Source organism: Nelumbo nucifera, chromosome 3 (genome assembly GCF_055504915.1).
Source record: "Nelumbo nucifera cultivar China Antique chromosome 3, China Antique-T2T, whole genome shotgun sequence".
In the NCBI taxonomy this organism is placed as follows: Eukaryota; Viridiplantae; Streptophyta; class Magnoliopsida; order Proteales; family Nelumbonaceae; genus Nelumbo; species Nelumbo nucifera.
Window position 1 is genome coordinate 25,135,698 of NC_142651.1, and position 23,745 is coordinate 25,159,442.

Consider the following 23,745-nt stretch of genomic DNA (forward strand, 5'->3'; position numbering starts at 1 on the left):
CCAGCTTCACTGCGAACGGAAGGAGGTCTTCTGCAAGCTCCCAGGTGTCTTCTTCTACAGGTCCCTTCCACTTCACCAGGTACTCCCATTCTGATGTTTGGGAGGATTGGGACAACCTATGGTTGAGGATGGAGTCAAGGGATCAGTTCTTGGATGGTTGGTAGGATGGGTGTGGGCGTTGACTTTGGTTTCGGGAGGTGTCTTGGTTGTCGGCATGGTAGGGTTTAAGTTGGCTTACATGAAAGACAGGGTGTACTTTTAGCCATGAAGGTAATTTGAGTCTGTAGGCTGAAGCTCCTACTTTGACTAGGATTTCACAGGGTCCCTCATATTTTCTCACAAGCCCGGGGTGAACTCTTCGAAAGAACCTAAGGCAATGGGTATGGAGTTTTACTAAGGCCAGGTCACCTACTTGGAAGTTCTTGGGTCGTCTACCCAAATCGGCCCATTTCTTCATTCTTCTAGAGGCTTTCTCAAGGGAGGCTCGAGTGATGTCAAGGCATTCTTTCCATTCCCTGGTGAAAGTGAAGGCTCGAGGGCTTCTTCCTTGATGGTCGTTGACGATGCTGTGCGGACATCTTGGTAGTTGGCCGGTGATGACTTCAAAAGGACTTTGATTGGTGGAGGAGCTCTTCTGTGTGTTGACGGAGAACTGTGCAATGTCCAGCAATCGAACCCAATTCTTCTGTGTAGCTGATACAAAATGGCGGAGGTACTCTTCAAGGAGGGAGTTCATTCTCTCTGTCTGCCCATCTGACTCTGGATGGCTGCTGCTGGAGAAGTTCAAGTTCGAGCCAAGAAGCTTGAATAGCTCTGTCCAGAAAGCACTAGTGAATCGGGGATCCCGATCACTAACAATGTTTTATGGGACTCCCCAATATTTCACCACGTGCTTGAAGAAAAGGTATGCCGTGTCTTCAGCTGAAAGGTGCTTTGGTGCTGGGGTGAAAGTGGCATACTTGGAAAATCTATCAACAACAACAATGATGGATGTATAGTCTCCCACTTTAGGAAGACCGCTGATGAAGTCCATGGAAACACTCTCCCAAGGTTGTGAGGGAGTTGGAAGAGGTTGTAGGAGTCCAAGAGGCTTGGCACGCTTGGGCTTATCTTGCTGGAAAATCAAGCATGTCCTTGTGTATTCTCGAACATCTTGCTCCATATGAGGCCAATAGTAGGCATGTTGTAGAAGTGCCAAGGTACGCTGCCACCCAGGATGTCCTGCCCATAAGCTGTCATGACATTCACGTAGGAGAGTCTTCCTCAAGTCTTCAACTCTCGGTACAAATATCCGCCTTCCCTTTGACAAAAGAAGGCCTTCTTCAACCCAAAACCGCCTAGTCTTCCCTTCATGAGCCGCTGTCAATAGGCTTTGAGCAATGGGGTCCTTCTGGAGTCCTTCCTTGATGAGCTTAATGAGGTCCAGTCTGATTTGGCTTTGAGAGGGACCTTCACCTGTGGACAGTGCTGCAAGCTCGGCCTTCCTGCTAAGTGCATCAGCAACCCTGTTCATCAGCCCTGGCTTGTACTCTGGAGTCATGTCAAACTCCGCTAAGAAATCTTGCCATCGAGCTTGCTTAGGGCTCAGCTTCTTCTGAGACTGAAAGTAACTAGTAGCTATGTTGTCAGTCTTGACCACGAACTTGGAGCCAAGCAGGTAGTGTCGCCATGTGTGGAGGCAGCGATGGCTGTCATCTCCTTCTCTTGCACAGTGTACCTCCTCTCTGTATCATTCAATTTGCTGCTTTCAAAGGCGATGGGATGTCCTTCTTGCATCAAGACCCCGCCAATAGCAAAATCAGAAGCATCTATGTGTAGCTCATACGGCTTGCTTGGATCAGGCAAGTCGAGGGCAGGTTCTGTTGAGACAGCTCTCTTCAAATCATCAAAAGCTATTTGGCAACATTCACTCCAGGTTCACACATTAGTCTTCTTCAGTAAGTTGGTGAGGGCAGTGGCTTGTGCTGAGAATCCAGAGATAAATCTTCGATAGTAGTTCACGAGGCCAAGGAAGGAGCGAAGTTCAGTGACCCTAGTGGGCGGTGCCCAATCTTGAATGGCCTTGACTTTAGCTGGATCCATACTGATTGTGCCTGCTCGGATTATATGTCCGAGGAAAGCCACCTCTTCTGTGGCGAAAGAACATTTCTCCTTCTTAACAAATAGGTTGCTGTCCCGCAAGACCTGGAAAACAGTGCGGAGGTGGTCAACATGTTCCTCCAAGGTTCTACTGTAGATTACAATATCATCAATATACACAACAACAAATTGGTCTAGGTTGGGATGAAATATTCTGTTCATCAATGTACAAAAGGTGGTTGGAGCATTGGTGAGTCCAACAGGCATGACACGAAATTCAAAGGACCCATAACGGGTAACACAAGTTGTTTTGTGTTCATCTCCTTCGGCTATACGCACTTGATAGTACCTCGACCCCAGGTCTAGCTTGGTGAAGTACTTGGCCCTGCTGAGCTGGTCAAAGAGGTCAGCCACCAAAGGTATGGGATATTTGTTCTTAATGGTGAGTTTGTTGAGAGCTCGGTAGTCAATACAGAGCCGAAGAGATCCATCATGCTTCTTTTGAAACAGAACTGGTGCTCCAAAAGGGGCCTTAGAAGGCTGAATCAATCCAGCATCCAACAACTCATTCAACTATTTTTGTAGCTCGGCCAGCTCAGGAGGAGACATTCTGTATGGTGGGCGTGCCGGTGGTTTGGTTCCGGGCTCAACTCAATTTTGTGATCAACTTCTCTCCTTGGGGGAAGCTTCTTCGGCAATGTGGGAGGCATGACATCCTGGAATTCTTCTAGTGCCATTGTAATCGCTGGCGGGATATGCCCGGTTGGTGGATCAGGCAGGTCGGAGTCCACCAATGTGGCTAGGTAAGTGGTCTCTCCTTTCCGCACTCCATCCTCGAGTTGCAATGCTGAGAGCATCTTGGGGGTGGACGTGGTCTCTAGCACAACTGGAACCATGCAAGGAGCCTGATCTTCGAATATGCACACTTTGTTGAGGAAGGGCATGGGCACCGCCTTTACTTGAGTTAAGAAGTCCATGCCGAGAACAACCTGAAAATCATCCATGGGCATGACTGAGAGGTCTACCATCCCTTCCCAGTCACCAAGTTGCAAGACCACCCCATGAGCTACACCTTGTATGGGTTTGGCATTAGAGTTCACAGCCTTAAACCATCCGACTTCCTTGGTAGGTGCAAGTTCTACTCGGGATGCCTCCTCCATAGAGATAAAGTTGTGGGTAGCACTTGTATCCACCATGGCTCTTGTGGGCTTACCATTCAAGCGAATGTCTACATACATCAGTCCCTTCGGCTTGAACTTCGATGCTCCTTGCAGACTCATCTTCTTCTTCATTGCATTGAGTCTTCGTAGAGCCCCCATTCTTGTCTCCCCTGGTTCCTTCTCCTCCTCGCTATGCTCATCATCACTAAGCTTTGCAAGTAAGGCATTGAGCTTCCCCCGACTAGGACAATCCTTAGTCCAATGCTTTCCCTCACAGATGAAGCATGGTGTCGGAGGTGTTCTCTTCACAAACTGGCCACCCCTGTATCCAGAGTCTCCTTCGAGTCTCCTGTAGAACTTAAAAGTGTTGGGTTTACTTGGCCTAGAGTCTCCCTTGGGCGCGTAGTAAGGTTTCCTATCACCTCCTATCTTGCCTATGCTCTGATATGAGTTGGGTTTGGGGCCGTCTTTGCTTGGTCGCCTGTTGTCTACCAGTTGTTCAGCAACGGCCATGGCTGTGGCGAGGTCCTTCACACCTCGTCTCTGGAGTTCAAGCTCGGCCCATTGTTGTAGGCTGTCCATAAAGTTGAAGAGCAGGTCCTTGTCTGACATGTCCGTGATCTCGAGCGATAGTGCGGAGAACTCCTTCATGTACTCATGCAATGAACTCATGTGTTTTAGGTTCTTGAGTTTCCGACGGGCTTGGTACTCCACGTTCTCTGGATAGAACTGGCGCTTTATCTCGCTCTTGAACACGGACCAGGTATTAATGGAGCATAATCCTCGCTCTGCATCGGCACATCTCCTGCGCCACCATAACATAGCAACATCAGTAAGATACATAACAACAGTACACACCTTGGCCGCCTCCTTGACGAGTTCGGCGGTGGTGAAATATTGTTTCATTTGCCACAGGAAGTTGTCAAGCTCCCGGGCATCGCGGGTCCTTGCATATGAGGTAGGCTCGTGGACTTTGATCTTTGGAGGGGCTGGAGCAGCAGGTGTGCTGGCTGTACTGGCCATCAGCCTTTTCAGAAGGGTCACTTCGCCCTTCAAGTCTTCGAGTTGGATCTGTAGGCACTTCACCAGGTCTTCTAGTGGGTTGTTTGGCCTGTTGGAGCTGTCACCGGGCTGGTCCTCCAATCTTTCCACGACTGATGCTACGGTCTCAAGGTTGAGTTGAAGCTCGTCCACACGGTCACGAGTTTCGCCAACCACTGCTTCACAGCGCATGATGCGCTTGTCCATGGTTGCAAGCTTGTCAACTGACTTGTCACGCTTGCTATGCTTTGAGCTGACGCCTTTGTCTTTGGGAGAGCTACCTCTAGGCTCGTCCTCATCATAAACCCGTGAGATCCCTTCTTGGATCTCCTCTCGCATGTCACGATTCTTCATCGGGCTGGTGTTGTTGCGGGGCACGAAAGGGACTCGTTGGGCTTGACAACCGCTAGTGTCAACGAGGCTCTGATACCAAATGTCATGGGGCTAATCGACGGGGCCCCGTGCGGCGCTCGATTGGGGTCGAGAAAGCCTACAAATGCAAGCAACAACACATAAAAGGAAACAAGAGTGTACACAAATTAGACAAAAGGCAACTTGTATTGCATTAATCAGTGGTAAGCACAAGCACACAGTACAGTGTCGAGGGGATCTCGTGCTTAACCTTTACACGCTTATGAGCTCACTCGACTATCTACCTCCCCTCAAAGAGTACGTTAAGCTTTTGGGGGAGTGACAAAAGGATACATCAAAATACTGTACATACATACTACTATTTACATAATTGCCATTGGCATACCCCCCTTACAAAAAAAGTACAAGGACCCAACCCAAGACACTTAGATGGCGTGCTGATGGTGGCTGAACCGTCACATGAAGGCATGAATATCCCGATAAACCAAGAGAAGAACCATGAGGTCCTCTTTCAAGCTTGTTACTTCCTCTGCTTCCGTGGGTTGCAGCTGTCATGCCACTAGAATAGAATTTTTAGAGCTGAGTCTCTCTCTCTTTGTAATTTGCTAGTTGCTACCACTAACAGCTAGCTATTGGCCGGTTTCATTTAGAGAAATCTAACCCTTCTACTGGTTTGCTCTTATCACTCTACCAAGAAACTCCTAGTCCTCCACCCAATCAAATTTGCTTTCCTGAAAAGGTGAGGCTAACCAGAAGTGAAGAAAAAAAGAATAAGAATTGCATTAAATGCAATAAAAATGCCAACTTTTTTCTATTTTTTTAATAATTTTTATTGGGTGTAGAAAAATAAGAATTGCAGTAATGTGCCTTTGCCTCTGAAAGAAGAAAAAGGGAAACACAGAGAGAAACGGAGGAAGAGAGAGTTTGAGACATTCAAATCGTTAGTGGAGTAGTCGTTGTTGTTTTGAGGTGGGTTTGTTTTAATGGGCAACGTAACTTCTAGTGTTGCTGCAATATTCACATTTTTTTCCTCCAGACCCACCAACCTATGATGTGCGCAAAGAAGAAAATGGGAGGCTTCTATTGTCTGGGCTCTCGGCAGAGAAGAAAATGGGAGGCTTCTGTTGCTGCAAGATTCAATTTGAGTGGGTTCCTTTCCGGGACCCAGTTGCAGCTTGGGAAGCACCGAGGCTTATTGGGGAGGCATGTAGGAAACATGGCTTCTTTCTTTTTGTGAATCACGGAGTGAAAGCTCGACTCGTAGCCGATGCTCATCGCTACATGGATATGCTAGTAGCTTTACTGGCCGCTTCTCCTTCAAACTCCCCTGGAAAGAGACCCTCTCTTTCTGCTATTCAGCTCACCAACAACCACACAAAAACGTGGAAGAGTATTTCCTCAATGTCCTCGATGAAGGTTTCAGCGAATTTGGGTAAGAACAAACTCCTCTATTTTTTTTTTTTGAATATTTCTCAAACTTTGTTGCTTAATTAATTTCCGTACGTGTTTTCTTGCTCTCCTCTTCCGCAGTTCCTGTTCTGCCTCCGTCGTAGTTCGCTTTCTCTCTCTTCATTAGGAACGTCAAGCGTGGGCCGTGGTGGCGGTTACAACGGTGAATTGAGAACACCACCCCTCCCGCTGACCATGGTGGTGGCCAGCGGCGAGCCTTTTGGACCGTTTTATTTGATGAACAGTGTATTTTATTTTCAAGGTAATTTTGATATTTTCAAAAAGTCTTAAATGGCATATGAATTCACGTAGATTGACACATTTCGAAAGTTTAGGTACTAGATTGTTGCATTTTAAAGTTCAGGTACTAAATTGATACTCGACCTAACAAAATTGCAAAAAATAAAAAAAAAAGACTTTACAAAACCTGTAATTACAATAAATACAACATGCCACTATTCCCAAATTACAAGGTAGTGTTCTTTTTTTAAGATAAAACAACTATATTAGATAGGAAGAATATTTACTAAGGTAGAGATCCCATAAGGATAATCATTTAAGACGAAGAACGATTGAGAGTGTATTTTAGCCATTTGGAATACCTTATGGGCAGGACGGTTAAAGTTGCCATTTACATAACAAAATTGAACATTAGCAAAGTTCAAAAGTAAATTCTTGGTTCTAGACAAAAGTCATTGGCAGGACTAAGGAAGAACAACATTCTTCTTTAAAGCCTTCACTATTGGTTGAGCATCTGAACATATAATTATTTCATTATGATTCCAATTTCGGAGTTCTATTAAAGCCTGCATAATCACAAACAGTTCAGCTTGATCAACTGAGGTAGATTGAGTAATTTGGCCTCCAATAATCTTTAGGCAGGATAAATTCCTAGATAAGATTATAATACCAAAACTAAATAAGAAGTCTGAAATTTTCTCTCCATCAATAAAGATAATTAAATCAGCAGCATTAGAAATTAAGAGTTGCATTCTATGATCATAAGAGAATATATTAGATATTGTAGGTTCATTCGAGCAAACCAAAGTTTGTTGAACTGTTTGCTTAATGATAATGATGATTGTTTGTGGATATACTTGTCTATTCGTGATGCATTTTCAGACATACCAAAAATAATAGCATGCAATAGCAATCCAACCTAAAATCCTTAGAAAGAGTAGATTATCAGAAATTAGATTATATAGGTTATTTATACACAAGGTCCAAGATCCTTGGAATATGTTATTTAGACGTAAGTTTTAAGGGTTTCCAAATAGAATAGCCTAAGAAAATTGACAATCAGTGAAGGGATGAGATAAGGATTCAACATCATCATTATAGAGAATACAAAGTTTGTTGGAAAGTGATGGAGGGTGGTTTGGCCCGACCTCATCATAAGGGGACACGTGAACGTGACTCGACATAAGTGACAATTCAGCGTGACCAGCCTGCTGAGGTCCAACGTGGCAGCTCGCTACAAAACAACACTCCGTTACCCCGAGCTAAGATTCTCCCAAGACGAGAATATCCCGAGTTGAAGACACTTCGGGTTAAGCTCGTCAGCTTCCTAAGAACAAGCTCATTCCTAAGTTGCCTCGAAGACCTGCCTCAGGTAGGGGCACCTCGGCACATTACCAGCAGCTCGACACCAGGTAGCTCGGCACAAGGTAGCTCGTTATAGAGCAGCTCGGCGTATCACAAGAAGATTTCCTGCCTGACAACCATACCCGCCAGATCTGGACTACACCCACGTCTTTCGTTAGGCGGCGACGTGCCTGCCAACCCTGCAGGATCTCTTGTGGCAGGGTCGTACTCTACAACGGTTACCTGTGCCCATCAGCTCAACCCTAGCAATAACGGTCGCAGCAGAGAATCAGAGGCGGTTGTACCTGACCTGATAGGACATCAAATATATAAGGGCTCTGACCCCCAAGAGCAAAGGTGATTGCGCATCTTCATTCTTAGCCCTTATTTCTCTGCAACTCTCTCTCTCTCTCTCTCTCTCTCACTCTCTCTCTCAGTTCTCAGCTTTCAATCCAGCTTCACGAATTTGACTGTCGGAGTATCCCCACCGGGAGACCTCCCTCGGAATCCTTCACCATCTCCTTCTCAGGTATCTCGTCTGACGCCAGCTAGGAGCGCAGCCACTTCCAGCTAGGAGTGAATAGGTCGCGCATCATCAATTGGTGCCATTTGTGGGAAACCACTTCAAAAAGCCTCTCTCCACTAACAACTAGTTCCAGTCAAGTTTCCATGGCTTCCTCCAGCAATGCCGGACGCAACGCAGATGCAAACATTTCCAGGGAACGACCTCAGCTCCCTATAGTGTGTGTTGGACAGTTCACCCTGCCTCTCTCTGTGGATGGGGTCCCGATGCTGAATGCGCCTCAGATCACGACACCAGTGAGCGCTCCGCTCCTCTCCACGGTAGGCACCACCTTCACCGAACCCTCTCTTCCCCCAATAGCTGGACAGAACCAGCTTGAAGAACTGATGCATTACATGCGAGCCATACAATCTCAAGTGCAACAAGTCCAGCAACTCCAGCTGTATCAGCAGCAAGCACTACATCATGTCTACCAGTAGCAGTATCAACAACAATTCCCTCTGCTGCCTTTGAACCAACAGTCGGTTCCACCTCAATTTCCAGCCTCACAGCAGACAAAGCCCCGCCGTCGGAGTGAACACCCCTCTCACTGGGGAGAGACCTCCCAGACCCGGAATCTTTCTAGGAGTCAAGTCTCATCCCGCGGCAAGAGAGAGAATCCAGTTACTCCCAGCTCGCCGCGCGTGGCTAGGTCGAGAAATTCCCAGCCTGCCAGGCCCGCATCACCTCGACATTCAAAATTCGTGGTCCCGCTCGTTGAGAATAGGTTCGAAGTCTTGGCCGCGGATTCCTGACAAGGACCTTCAGCTCACAGCCACCGTCAGCAGTCCGAGCCACTCCCTACGAGAACTGTGCCTGACAACACCGAAGCCAGCAGCACCAATGCAGAGCCAGCGAAGAGGCAGCAGAGACACCGCCGAGCTTGCCAAATTGCAACCCACCTTTGGGCTGAAAAATGTCGGGGCTACATTTCAAAGACTTGTAAACCGAGTATTCGAGCCGTTAATCGGCAGGAAAATAGAATGATATGTAGACAACATGGTCGTCAAAACTCAAATTTCGAATGATTTAATAAAAGATCCACATTTTGTTTTTGAAATTTTGTGCAAGTTTAACATGAAACCAAATCCCAACAAGTGTGTCTTCGGTGTCACCCCGGGTAAATTCTTAGGTTACATTGTTAACCAACGTGGCATTGAGGCTAACCCTGACAAAATTAAAGCTATCTTAGATATGAGACCACCCCGGAAATTGAAGGAGGTTCAGAGGTTAAACGGCCGCATAGCCGCTCTGAGCCGCTTCATGTCTAAATCGACAGATCGCTGCCTGCCTTTCTTCAAGGCAATCAAATGAAGCACGGGCTTCGAGTGGACCGAAGAGTGCCAGCTCGCCTTTGACGAGCTCAAAAGGTACCTCGCAAACATCCCGGTTTTGATCCGACCCGAGGAGGGAGATATTTTGGAGTTGTACCTCTCTGCGAGTGATGAGGTCATCAGCTCGGTACTAATAAAAGAAGTAGATCGGGTCCAACGGCCCATCTACTATGTTAGCAACGTATTGCAGGGAGCAAAAATGAGGTATCCGGAGATCGAAAAGTTGGCGTACGTGCTAGTTGTTATAGCTCGGAAACCGACCGTACTTCCAAGCTCACACGAACGTCGTTCTCACCAATTAGCCTCTGAGGCAAGTTTTGCTCAAGCCCGAGGTCTCTGGTAGATTGACGAAGTGGACCATTGAACTCAGCAAGTACGACATCCAGTACAAGCCGCAAACTGCTATCAAGGCCCAAGCCTTAGTCGACTTTGTCGCGAAATGCACTTTCAGCACCGAAGTCCCTAGGTTGGACGAGCCCGAGCACCGTGAGGAAGCTCCAACCAATGTGGTCTCTTTCCTAGTTAGATCGAACCCGAGTTGGGATGAGGAGCCTTGGATCCTTCACGTGGATGGCTCGTCAAATCTGCAGGGCAATGGGGCTGGAATCGTTATGTACGGGCCAAGCGGTGTGAAACTGGAGTACGCGCTACACTTTGAGTTCGCAGTGTCCAACAATGAAGCAGAGTACGAGGCGTTGATAGCCGGGCTGGCTCTAGCAAACGAAATGAATGCTAAGCACGTCGTCATCTGCAGCGACTCCCAGCTCGTGGTAAACCAGGTTACCGGAGAATATGAAGCTCGCGAGCCAACCATGGTTGCCTACTTAGCCAAAGTAAAAGAGGCTCTACTCAACTTCCAGTCATATTTCATCAAACAGATCCCAAGATCTGAGAATGTTGAGGTCGCCTTATCCCGACTAGACAACACAAGCGATAACACCATGAGAACTGTGTATATAAAGAACCTGCCTCGACCTAGCACTCTCGGGGGGGGGGGGGGGGCGCAGAGGAGGTCGCTTCTGTCGTACAAGCAGAGCCGAGCTGGATTGATCCGCTCGCGAGCTACCTGCTACACGGGACCCTCCCTGCAGATCGTAATGCCGCCAAAGGGTAGAGCGTCAGGTAGTCAAATACGTCATGATAGACGGACGGTTGTACTAAAGATCCTACACGGTTCCTTATCTGCGCTGCTTGCGACCCTCTGAAGCTGAGCTCATGCTCTGCGACACTCATGAGGGCTTGTGCGGCGGACACTTGGGGGGCAGTGCCCTCGCCCAGAAAGCACTACGATAGGGATATTATTGGCCAACGTTGAAGGCATATGCGATTGAATTCGTCAGAAAGTGTGACAGATATCAAAAGCACGCCAACATCTACCACCAGTCTGCTGCCGACCTCAAGTACCTCACCAGCCCGTGGCCTTTCGCACAATGGGGGATTGATATACTCGGATCGTTTCCACCAACGACAGGACAAAGGAGGTTCTTAGTGGTAGCAGTTGATCATTTCACTAAGTGGGCGGAAGCCGAACCTCTCGCAACGATTACAACGCGAAATGTGCAGAACTTCTTCTGGAAGAATATAGTGTGCCGGTTCGGGCTACCCCAAGTACTCATCTCTGACAACGGCAAGCAATTCGAAGACATCAAATTCCAGAACTGGTGCAAAGATATGGAAATACAACAAAATTTCACCTCGGTGGCGCACCCTCAAGCGAACGGCCAAGCGGAGGTCACAAATAGTCATTTTCCGTGGACTGAAGGCATGCCTAGACCAAGCTAAGGGACTGTGGCCAGACGAGCTGCCCAGTGTACTATGGGCTTACCGAACTACGGTGAAGACCGCAACAGGTGAGACCCCCTTCAACCTCACTTACGGCACCGAGGCAGTGATTCCCGCCGAGATCGAGGTCCCCACGCTACGCTTAGAAACATACGATGATGAAGCAAATAAGGACGAGCTATGCTCCAACCTCGACCTACTTGACGAGGTACGGGACCTCACGTACATTAGGACCGAGGCCTACTAGCAGAGAGTAGCTCGGTACTATAATGCTAGGGTTAAGAACCGGAATATCCACGTTGGAGACCTGGTTCTTCGTAAAGTCATGGTACCTGAGCCCGATGTTGGTAAGCTCGGGCCAAATTGGGAAGGACCCTACCGAGTAAAGCGGGTAATCGGGGAAGGAGCGTATGAGCTCGAAACCCTAGAAGGGAAGTAGATACATTAGGCATGGAATATTGTCAACCTAAGGCAATATTACCTGTAATTTCCAAGGAGTGGACTATAAGTCGCTCCCCCAGCCTAAGGGCTAAAGTTGTGGAGTTAAAGAAAGAGCTCGGCACTATAAGACCCAGTCACCTCTTTGGCATGGGCGAACTCTAGGAGAGTGGACTATAAGTCGCTCCCCCAGCCCAAGGGCTAAAACGCCGAGCTAACAAAAGACCTCGACCCCATCTAAAGCCTAGTCGCCTCATCGGCATAGGCGAAGTGTTCTTAGTGCCTAAGGCGCAAGCAGCTCGGGTACGAACCCTATGATGCATAGCCCGCTCTGGCACACAGGTTGAACAGAAAACCAACATCAACCTAAGTACCCCAGGTGTAGACAGGTCGGGCATATACCTTACTATGTCGCTTACCCCGGTGTACATTATATCGCCGCTAAGTACTGGGAAACAGTTCGGGTATTTAGCTCGATAGCTTGATAGTTCGAGGTAAAATAACTACTTCGGCAAAAAAGGTAAATTACACAACACTTAGTGAAAAAAGTGTATTTTCATTACGAAGACATATTACAAAAAATATACAGAGTTCATTACAAAAGAGAGGAGAAAGGAAAAGTTGAGCTTGCAGGCTCAAAGAACAAGGGATTGTTCGAACTACTTGGAGGACTCGTCATTCTTGCTCGAAGCCTCCACAGAAGTGCCGGCTTGGTCGGTGGCCTCTTCCACGTCATCACCCTCTGGTTCAGAGTCCGGGTCTTCGGCGGCTTGCCGGGCTACCTCTCCCATGATTCGCGAGGTGGAGATGGCGCTTACGTCGAGCTGTGGGAACTCGTGCTTTATCAGCCACCTACTCAGCTTGAAGCATTTGTGGTAGGCCTCCACCAACACCCTGTCGAACTCCTCCGACTTGACGTAGTCTTGGACGGACTTGACCTTGGCCTCCTCCATAACGTTAAGAAGGATATCAGTTCTCTCCTTAACGTCGGCTTTGAGGTCTTCCACCTTGCGTAGCAGCTCCCTCTTCTTGCGCAGCCACTCTTCCTTCTCCGACATCAACGCTTGAATGTAGTTCTTTTGAGCTACGGCGTCGCTCTCCAACTGGTGAATCTGACCCCGAGCTTGCTTCAGGTCAGCGTGAGTTGCACGGGCTGAGTCTTCGACAGCTAGGGCTCGCTTCAGGTGCTGCTCGGACTGGTAGGTCAGGGCATGCACGACGGAGTTCACCTGCTAGGAATATAAGTTAGTACCAAAAAGAAAAGGGAGAAGAGAGAAGCAAAGTGGAACAAGACTTACCACCATGCAATGGGTAGCTGCTCGAACTCTGAGCTGAGCAGGCATTAGCTCGGCCCAGTTGGAGACCTCCTTGGCACAGACAGCCCCTTTGCTCTTCCGAAGGCTGTACTACGGGTTAGAACGGTCTGAGCTGACCCCTCGCTCCCCGAAGAGGTGACGGCTGTTTCAGGAGCGGGCTCGGCGGTCGTCTCAGGCTCCTGAGGTGGGGGAATCTCCGACTCCTCCAAGTTATTCACCGGAGGAGCCTCAACAGGTTGATCGGGCTCGGGAGTAGGAGCCCGTGGAGGTTCAACACGAGCTCTCTTGGCAGCCCGCTTCTTTCTCCCTTTCATTTTGTCAAAAAGCCTGCCCACTTCAAGTTGCTCCATGGGGCCTGCAGAACAGCTCGACATTAGCAAAGTTATCAAGAAATTATAGCTACCAAGGTAAAATACTAACTCTAAATAAGGTGACCTACCAGGACTTAGACCGGCCTGAGTGAGCTTGTTCTCGGCAATGAAGTCCTTATAGTTGAACAAGAGCTCCGCCCAAGACTGGAGCATCTCCCTTGTCTTCAGGTCCAGCCTAATACCGGAGTCCTGAATAGCCACTCTCCAATGAGTAGGGAAGGGCCACCCTGCAGGGTTGCGAACTACAAAGTAACCCTGCTTCCAGGCGGGGACTTTGCTAGGAAGCTTGTGCAAAAACTTATAGCCCGGGCGAGGAGACAGGTAGTAGACCCGCCTATGCTCGGGGAGAACGCTAGAAGCATTCTTCTTTATCGACAAAATTGATGAAAAAATATCAAGGTCAAGGGGAAGGGTGTAGTCAAAGCAGAGGGAAATTGTCCTGACCACATTCTGAATAGAGTTCGGGTGGAGTTGATCTATGGTGATGTTGAAGTATTTTAAGACTTCAGTGATCAGGGTATGAAGTGGAAGTCGGAGTCCGGCCACGAGTTATTCCTCAAAAAGTACAATCTCGTCGTGATTGTGTTCCCAGGGGAAGTTGCTCGACTGTAGGCATACTTCCTATGGAGGTTATACTGAGCTATCAGGGCCCTAAGTCTGTCTACGGTCATAGTAGAAGGGCCGAACTTGTCCGGTATTCGACCTCGGTGAGAGGTGGACGCCGGGTTACCTGAGGCCTCCCGCACCTCGTAAGTGGAGTGTGCCTCGGAGGCACCTACTTGAGCCGAGGTACCCACCTCGGGCTCGTCTAAAAGACTATCGAAGCTATGGTCTGACATAGCTACGAAACTAAGAATGAAGTGGGAATGAATTGAACTGAAAAGAAGTTGGAAATGAACTAAAAAGAAGCTAAGGGGACTCACCAAAGGAAAACAATCGAACTAGAGAGATTGACGAACTGGAGAACCCGAGCTGGAGGACTAATCCCGACCTCAAGACGAACACTGTTGAGCTTATGGAGGAGAAAATGACTCAGGTCCCCCTATTTATAACCGCTATGTCCGAGATTCAACGGTCGAGATCAAGATGATCTAACGGCTCTCAAGAAAACCGGTTGCATGACTCCCGAGGTGAAATCAGTTTAGCGCATTTTTTTGACATCCGCGGAGCCTATAGATCGCATGACATCCGCGCGTGAACTGTACGCGACCCGAGTTATCTTTGATTGAGCCAAGCAGCGAACTAGTCCAACCGACGAACTGTTTGACTGGGCGGCCTGAACCTTGGGCCAAATCCACCCGTCATGCTGTGAACTCCCCGCACTAAGTCAGGACCTCTGGCGCGGGGAGTGGGGGGCAATTGATGGAGGGTGGTTTGGCCTGAACTCATCATAAGGGGACACATGGATGTGACTCGACATAAGTGACAACTCAACGTGACCAGCCCGCTGAGGTCTAACGTGGCAGCTCGCTACAAAACAATACTCTGTTGCCTCGAGCTAAGATTCTCCCAAGACGATAATATCCCGAGCTAAAGACACTTCAGGTTAAGCTCGTCAGCTTCCTAAGAACGAGCTCATTCCTAAGCCGCCTCGAAGACCTGCCTCAGGTAGGGGCACCTCGACACATTACCAGGTAGCTTGGCACAAGGTAGCTCGTTACAGAGCAACTCGGCGTATCACAAGAAGATTTCCTGCCTAACAACCGTACCCGCCAGATCTGGACTACACCCACGTCTTTCGTCAGGCAGCGTCGTGCCTGCCAACCCTGTAGGATCTCTTGTGACAGGGCCGTACTCTGCAACGGTTACTTGCGCCCACCAGCTCAGCCCTGGCAATAACGACCACAACAGAGAATCAGAGGCGGTTGTACCTGACCTGACAGGACATCAAATATATAAGGGCTCCGACCCCCAAGAGCAAAGGTAATTGCGCATCTTCACTCTTAGCCCTTATTTCTCTACAACTCTCTCTCTCTCTCTCTCTCTCTCTCTCTCTCTCAGTTCTCAGCTTTCAAGCCAGCTTCACTAACTTGACCGTCGGAGTATCCCCACCGGGAGACCTCTCCGGGAATCCTTCACCATCTCCTTCTTAGGTATCTCGTCCGACGCCAGCTAGGAGCGCAACCACTTCCAGCTAGGAGTGAATAGGTTGCACATCATCAGGAAGGTTTGCAAAGAGTAAATCTTTTACTAGAATGAAAGCATTAATCACTCTCTAGAAAAATAATTGATATCATGGAGGAATAGAAAGTTTCAAAATTTTATATAAGCAAAACTTGAGATCATAGGAAATATTTGAAGGGAATGTTTTTTATTCTTCTTATATTCTTCTTTTACTGTATATTTACTTGACTTATGACTAGTCCAAACCCAGGAAATTTCATTATTTGAAGGAAAGATAGATGTTCTCAAAGTTTTTGAAGCTTCCTCAATTGAGTTAAGGAACCTGATGCACATAAAAAGAAGAATCCTCATTCACTAGATAACCACATTCTGAGGCAAGCTCGGTGATCTTTGGGCAAATAGATTTCCAGTAGATAGAACTTGAGGAAGGCATTGAATAGGGTATGAGGCTCTGATGTTTGAGGTGTTTGGATTTCTAAATCTGACCCCATAACTTATGTTGTTCATTCAGGTATGTCCATACAACTTTTTCGAGGATGGCATGATTTACTAGATTTAAGTTCTTAAAACCTAATCCTCTAAAGGCTTTGGGTAAGGTAAGTGTTTGCCAAGAACACCAACGGTAAGGATGTTTCTGTGAATTAGAAACCCCCCACCAGAAATCTCTAATTATTTTTTCCATGTTATCAATGGTTTTCTAAGGGAACTTTACCAAACTCATGGAGTGGAGAGGAATGGCTTGAAGAACAGACTAAATTAGAATTTTCTTTCCCGCTTGAGTAATTGTAAAGCCCTCAAATTGTTAAGTTTAGACCTGAGGTTTTCTAGTATATAATTCAATTTAGAGTACTTATTTCGGGACCAAAGAAGAGGAAGACCTAGGTATTCAGAATTTTTGTTAAGATGGCTTATTTGAAGTTGTCGTCTGATCATTCATTAATATCTTGGATGAATCATTCATTAATATCTTGGATGAATATTTTTATTGCAATATATACCAGATTTCTCAAAATTGATCAGTTGAACAGAAGTTGATTGGAACTTAAGAAAAAGTTGATTCAGATTGTCTATTTCCTCTCTATGAGCGCGGAGAAATAATATCACATCATCTACAAAAAATAAATGGGAAATTACAGGAGAGGAAGGGGTTAGTAGAATGCCTTGTAATTTCCCTTCCTGTTTCGCATATAAGATTAGGCAGGATAAACCCTCCATAGCTAAGATGAATAAATATGGAGACAAGGGATCTCCTTGATGAATTCCTCTAGAGGGACAAAAATGTCCTTCTAAAGTACCATTTATTAGGACCGAAAAAGAGTGTAGAAATACACTCTTTTATCACCTGATAAAAGTCTTCTGAAAACCCAAGGAGAGATAAGATTTTTAGGAGAAATCTCCACTCTAGGCGATCATAGGCTTTGGACATGTCTAACTTTAGTGCAATGTAGCCTATACTTCAATTTTTGTATTTTATGTAGTGGAGCTTCTCCTGAGTAATAATAGAATTGTCAGACATTCGATGACTTGGGACAAACGCTACCTGATTTGGGGCAATACACTTATCTAAAAGAGTACGGAGCCTAGAAACTATCAGCTTAGAAATTACTTTGTAAATGACATTACATAAACTAATAGGACAGTAGTCTTGAACTTTTGTACAATCCACTTTCTTAGGAATAAGACAGATAAAGGTATAGCCTTCACAGAAGTTTCTTATTTAGACAAAAATTCCCGGACTACTTGTACTATTTTTGGTCCATCATATCCCAACAATCCTTGAAAACGATAGATGACATTCTATCTAGTTCCGGAGATTTCAGACTTCCTATACTAAAAAAGGCTGATTTGACCTCGTCAACTGAAGGAATATTTAGAAGCATATTTTTCTCTTCCTCAGTAATTTCAGGATTAATTACTTATGGTAATTCCTCTATTTCTTGAGGTTCTTGAGACATATAGAGATCTAAGAAGTAATCTATAAAGATATGGGCTATGTCTTCATGGAAAGATTTCCAATTATTCTGATAATCTTTAATGCCATCAATATGATTCCTTTTCCTTCTAAAAAGGGTACTCCTATGAAAAAAAATTGTATTTTGTTACCCAAATGCAACCACATGTTGCGAGATTTTTGTCTCCAATAACTTTCAACTTGCCACATAGTTGTTTCATACTCCTTATACAAGCTATTCAAATTAGGTGAATCATCAGATTGTTTGGCCTGTATGATTTGCGCTTTTAATCTTTTTAATTTTTCTTTTGGCTCGACGAAAGAATTCCTCCTCCAATTGATTAAGTATTTCTTAATCTTATCCAATTTAAGGGTTAGCCTATAGGCTGTATAACCATTGATTTGTAAATTCCACCCCTCTTTCATAACATCTTTACAAGAACTATCAGCTAGCTACATTTCATAGAACCTAAAAGGTTTTGGTAGGTTTAGGATTTGAGGGTTTAGATTTAGGAGTGGATGGTGATATGAACCCCATCTAGAGCCTAAGGATAGAGATGCATTAGGAAAAAGATTTATTCGGTCTGGGGATACCGCAGCTCTATCTAGAGTTCATTGGATATGCCCCTTACTTCTCTTATTTGTCCCGGATATACCTCCTCCTTGTATATTTAATTCTAACATTTGATTAAGGATTAGGTTCCTGTATTGTCTAGAAATGAGAAAGAAAGACACAGATGTAGAAGTAGAAGGGTCTAAGGAATCTAAAGATGTTGCTTCATTAAAATCCCCTATTAATAAATAAGGAAGAGTAACAACTAGTAGCCAATCGTTTAGTTCTACCTAAAATTTATTTCTTTGACTTTTAATAGATGGACCATAGATAAAACCCAAAAGCCAGGAAATAGAATTTGAATGAATTTCTAGGAAGACATACCTTGAATGTGACAAAAAATCTAAAACTTCAATAGTAGCTTTCCAAAGAACCGCTAAACCACCCGCTCACCCTTCAGGGGGAATTATAAGAGTTAGGATAACGTAATTGGTTTGTTAATTTATCTATTTTATCATTAGGGATTTTTGTCTCACTTAAAAGTAAAAAATTTGGATTTAATCTATGGACAAAATCCTTTAGTCCTTGAACTGCCTTGGGCCGCTCGACCCCTCAATAGTTCCAACTCATGATGATCATTGATAAATGTGGGCCTGGTAAGGGCCAACGCCTCCGCCCATAGGAATAAAAAATAAAAGGAAAGTATAGAAAAAATTACACATGCTGAGTGTTGATCTTCAGAATCATGATCAAAGTCACGATACTCTGCATGAGCGATAGGAACAATTCGTTCAATAGGATATGTAGGCCCTAAAGATTATGGCCTATCATAAATTAGAAGAGTTGGGGTGGTATGGTCAATCTCCAGGCCTGACACAAGATCCAAACGTGGCCGTTTCCCTCTAGAAACTGAAGAGGGACATGGTTGATTATCTTATCAAACGGTTGAGAAGGGATTGAGAAGGGGTGGTATGGTCAACCATCCAAATCTTGTTAATTTTTTGTCAACATTTGAATGGTTGATAAAGAAAATTAGATGACATTTAAAGGGTATTTGTGTCTTTTTCAAATGCTACTTAACGGCTAGTTAATAGTAAGTACTAGATTGATACATTTTAAAAATTTGAGTACTGAATTGTCGCATTTTAAAATTTAGGGATCAAAGTGACATTTTTTATGTGCCAAAACGACACATAAAATATCGAAAATAAAGTTCCAAATTATTAATGTGAAGTATAATAGGGTCTAATTGAGTCAGACCCTACCTGCCGATTAATAATTGATTCGGCTCTGGGTCTATATTTTAAAACGGATCAACAATCAGTAGTCGAATTAAGACTGATCCACCCTGTCTCGAACCAGATCCGATATTCTTACCTGCCTTTCTTTGCCTTTCAGGTTCACTGCTAATTATGGGTTTTACCTCCTTGATTTATACTATCTCCAAATTTTACATTCAGCAATGCAAAATTCAGTGCCAATCTCCTTGGTTTATACTATGCATCTCCAACTTTTACATCAGCATTGCAAAATTCAGTGCCAACAATTACTTTTGCCCTGGTTTCAGCTCTGAGGTAACTGAGATGGGCTGGCAAAAGTGATAGGAAGGACATCTCCCTTGGATAATACTATAAATATAAAGAGGATGAAATGTTTTTGACGTGTGGCTGCCATAAACGTGGGCAGGAGATCCGGACTTAATTAATAGCTAAGAAATAGTAAGGATAAAATTCGTCAATTTTCTAAACTTTACGGGTAGTTTAAAAAATTTGCCCTTATCCTTACTCGTCGATCCTAAGAGGATAATATAACCATCTTTTCTCAACAATCACATCCTCTTCTTCTTCTTCTTCGAGGAGAGCAGCCAGAGAGCCACGGGCGTTGTACCAAATGGCGGTATATTTTGCTGGGCGTGGCCCGATTTCTAGCGTCTCTAGTGGAGAGTCTCTTAGTCACTGTTCGCCGGTATGCTCATTAGCCAGAGTCCCCACTCGGGTAACCCTTTGTAAGACAACCACTCCACAGTCCCTCCGTTCATCTTTCTTCTCTTCCCTCCCCAGACAACAACAAAAGACCCAGTTGGTTCGTAGGAGGATGCCACTTTCGGTAGTGATGAGCATCGAAGCGGGGATAGGAGTGATGGGTACGAAGCTTGGGATGATGAGTTACTTCGAGCCGGACGGGAAGGTGGTTCCGGTAACGGTGGTTGGGTTCAGGGAGGGTAACATTGTGACCCAGGTCAAGACAGAGACCACTGATGGCTACAGTGCTGTCCAGGTTGGGTACAGGAGGGTGAGGGATAAGAAGCTTACAAAGCCTGAATTGGGTCATCTCAATAAGGTTGGTACTATTCCCATGAGGCATCTTCAGGAATTCCGACTTACTTCCGTTGATGGGTTTGAGCCAAACCAGCGACTTGACTTGGAGGAAATCTTCAAGGAGGGTGATCTTGTTGATGTTTCCGGAAAATCGATTGGAAAGGGTTTCCAAGGTATGTTTCTATAACTTCTTTATTCCTTGTTTAGTCCGATTCATGTTTCAAACTTCAGTGAACCTGTTAGCCTATATAAGGTATCCACGGTTCCAGAATTCGGATTAACAGAGAAGGAAGAATTTTGGGACGAATTCTTCCCAACTTTCCAATGTTTTAGCAGGTCTTTTGCTTTAAGTGGTAAAATTAACTGTAACTTCAATAGAAACCCCATAATTTCTGATTAGGTTTGAACTTTTTAACTTCAATTTCAGCAAGATTTTATTTTGGGTGGAACTTGTTAGTTGTACATTCATTTCATTAACGCCAAACATTCGCTGTTGATCAGGGCAATAGCTTAAGGAAGCTTTTATTTAAAATTTATTAGGTTATAAATCTTTACTAATGAGCATTAATTCGTGAAATTAGTAATACCTGCAATTGAAATTGCATACTTGTTTAGTTGTACATTCATTTCACTAACCTCAAACATTCTCTGTTCATCAGGGCAATATCTTAAGGAAACTTCAATTTAAAACTTACTAGGTTTTAAATCTTTACTAATGAGGATAGTGTCAGCATCTATTATTAGAGTTATAACAATCTTGTCGAATTTATAGTTGCACATTCAGTTCACAGGCATGAACATCATGATACAGCTTCCTCTCAACCTTACTAAAGTCTTTCTTTTTTCCTATTTGTAATCTAATTTAATCTGATTTTGTTGCAGGTGGAATCAAAAGGCATAATTTCCGTAGGGGGCCAATGACCCATGGTTCCAAGAGCCACCGAGCCTTGGGATCAATTGGTGCTGGGACTACTCCTGGACATGTATATAAAGGTAAGAAGATGCCTGGGAGAATGGGGGGAACCAAAACAAAGATAAGGAAGCTGAAAATCGTCAAGATTGACAGTGAACTTCGGGTACTCATGATAAAGGGGGCTGTTCCGGGTAAACCAGGGAATCTGCTGCGCATTGCACCAGCAAAGATTGTTGGAAAGAACATACCCAAGAACTAACTCCAACATGTACCCTGTATTTTCTTTTGTTTTATTTTGGCTTTTATTTTATAGTTAGTTATGTCAATTTCATTGACCTTGTCTATTGTCTTCCTTTTCCTTTCATTAGCTTGATTTTATTCCTTGTGCCCTTAGGTAAAGAGTGGACTTGCAAGGCAGAAGAACTAGAATCAGTTTCCTCTCTTTTAAGAGCATTGCAAATGTGATTTCTCTTCACATTAGTTTTCTTCATCTTAATGGTAAAATAAGAAAGTCATACAACCCAATGGAATCAGCAAATGCAGGCTATTCTAGTGATTCTAGTGCGTAGCATATCTTCCAGGGATTTGGTTTTGGCATTTCTTAGTTGGTATATGAAAACTGTAAAGAGCAAGCAAGACAAACACTATCTGTCCAAATTGCATCATTGTTAAGGACATCATTGTAGCCATCTGAAATACAAGGGTTCTGATGTAATATTTTGATATACTTTCACTTAACATAATTCATACTTCACCTTTCAGGAAAAAAAAAACATTGTAGCCATTTGTACCCTTTGTTCAAAGGTGCATCAAAAAGTGAAGCTTTGGAATATTGTTCTCTTGTATGAATATCTGCAGTTCATCTTTCGATACTGTTTTATTTTAATCAAGAAGTGATACTTTTAAGCATGACTAAATTCATGAATCAATAAATGGACATGGAGTTGTTTCTTGAATCATCCATGGAATTAGACTTCCCGTACTAGATCTTAAATGTGTCTTTTGGAGAATCTCTTTGTAAGTTGAGTAGTTATTGTTGACAAATGCAGATGCAATTTATTTCTTGATGGTTTGAGTACCCTATGCCTTTTCTTTTTACCAGATTGAATTAGTACCATATTTTGCCACATCTTCTTTCTACATGATACCAAATTCAAACTGTGATTGTACTGTTTATATTCCTATTTTAAATTTTCTTGTTTATTTCTTGACATTCTTATGTTGACTCTTTGTTGAGGAAGATGGTCTTTCGGTGGAGCCTAGAAGGGGCTGTGCCCACTTGGCCATGAGCATGTAATAGAATATTCATTTATGCACTGAATTTACTTCTGCACCAATTTGTGGAAAACTTTCTTCAAACTTGAGAGGAATTTTCTGTTATTCTCCACAGTATACTTTTACAATTCTTTATGGTTTCTTGAATTGGGTACATGTTTGGATTTTTCTGAGTGCAGGGAATATTTATTGCAGTTTTGGGTTCAAGGGAAAAAGATAGCTCCAAAAAGATTCTAAGAGACATCTTGGAGTTTGGCTCAGAAAGATATTTTTTTTTCTTTTTGGGTACAGCTCAGTTTTGGCTTTTTGAAAATTCGTATAAAGGGACATACAGATGGTTTTTGGTATGCATGTTAATCATACTGTACACAATCTTTTTGTACATGAGATTTTGCTTTATCTTAATGAATATACTATATGTTTATCAAAAGAAAAGGATTCTAAAAGACATTCTATGAACCTTTGGTTTGAATTGATTCTGAATTTGTGAATATGAGTAATAATTTAAGACCATATTTAACTTAGGAGAGATCCTATGCCTGCTGTAACTGCTAGGGATGGGTGCATCCTTCTTGTCCACATATAATGCCTTAAAGAAGAAGGGATGTTCTACTCGGGCCAAGTTTTAAGGTGGTGACTTAAAAAGTCTCTCGACCTCCTTGATGAGTCCTGAGATCTCTTGGGGCCGTTGGGTCAACCAAGGTTGTTTTGTAACCATCTTTTAGATATTATCTGGTGTCTTGTTATCATGTGTAACTATATGGTCTTTGTTTACTGAAAATGCGATCTATTGAGCATTACAGCTGACTTCTTTGTGTTAGATCTTTAGTTCTGCATTAAATAGAGTCTTAAAAGTGCAGAGAAAATTGATGTTACTGTTTGAATATTTGCGATCCACATGATGTCATCATCATCTAGGCCTTGTCCTAACTATATGGGGTTGGTTACATGAATCTTGTTTAACCCAAGTCCTTTCCACACTGCCTCTAGCTCTTCTAACCCCTTCCACAACCCGTACACGTGAACAAACCATCTCAATTTGCTTTGTCTCATTTTATCACCTATTGGAGTTACTCATTGCCTCCTAGGTTCCTTCGTTCTACTTCATTTCTAGCTCTGGCCT

General features: G+C 44.4%; 2 protein-coding genes across 5 annotated transcripts; one reads left to right on the forward strand and one right to left on the reverse strand.

Annotated features, from left to right (window-relative positions):
• Positions 1 to 1,617: 1,617 nt before the first annotated feature.
• Positions 1,618 to 4,619, reverse strand: LOC148801047 (uncharacterized). Its single transcript, XM_088900308.1, has 3 exons — positions 2,748 to 4,619; positions 1,924 to 2,619; positions 1,618 to 1,875 (listed from the first exon to the last, which is right to left on the reverse strand). The coding sequence occupies exons 1-3, from the start codon at positions 4,617 to 4,619 to the stop codon at positions 1,618 to 1,620; spliced, it is 2,826 nt and encodes a 941-aa protein (XP_088756434.1).
• Positions 4,620 to 19,911: 15,292 nt separating this feature from the next.
• Positions 19,912 to 23,078, forward strand: LOC104592399 (Ribosomal protein L3 family protein). Of its 4 annotated transcripts, XR_016084562.1 has the most exons (4): positions 19,913 to 20,607; positions 21,317 to 21,615; positions 22,589 to 22,640; positions 22,802 to 23,078. XR_016084562.1 is itself a non-coding variant. In XM_088902081.1 (3 exons), exons 1-2 carry the CDS (start codon positions 20,007 to 20,009, stop codon positions 21,604 to 21,606), a joined length of 891 nt encoding a protein of 296 aa, XP_088758207.1. In that variant the 5' UTR covers positions 19,913 to 20,006; the 3' UTR covers positions 21,607 to 21,615; positions 22,802 to 23,078. The 4 variants fall into 4 exon arrangements, 3 of the variants coding, with proteins under 3 accessions (XP_010250095.1, XP_088758207.1, XP_010250170.1); XM_088902081.1 differs by lacking the exon at positions 22,589 to 22,640; XM_010251868.3 differs by lacking the exons at positions 22,589 to 22,640; positions 22,802 to 23,078 and adding an exon at positions 21,742 to 21,822.
• Positions 23,079 to 23,745: the final 667 nt, after the last annotated feature.

What these genes read in the sequence shown, in the direction of transcription:
- LOC148801047 (XM_088900308.1), bottom strand. Translation starts at nt 4,619, where the DNA reads ATGCGAGAGGAGATCCAAGAAGGGATCTCACGGGTTTATGATGAGGAC. An exon ending in AGCTTCCCCCAAGGAGAGAA is followed by an intron (nt 2,620 to 2,747) that starts GTTGATCACAAA and finishes GGATTGATTCAG; the next exon opens with CCTTCTAAGGCCCCTTTTGG. An exon ending in ACTTACTGAAGAAGACTAAT is followed by an intron (nt 1,876 to 1,923) that starts GTGTGAACCTGG and finishes GATGATTTGAAG; the next exon opens with AGAGCTGTCTCAACAGAACC.
- LOC104592399 (XM_010251793.3), top strand. Translation starts at nt 20,007, where the DNA reads ATGGCGGTATATTTTGCTGGGCGTGGCCCGATTTCTAGCGTCTCTAGT. An exon ending in GATTGGAAAGGGTTTCCAAG is followed by an intron (nt 20,608 to 21,316) that starts GTATGTTTCTAT and finishes ATTTTGTTGCAG; the next exon opens with GTGGAATCAAAAGGCATAAT.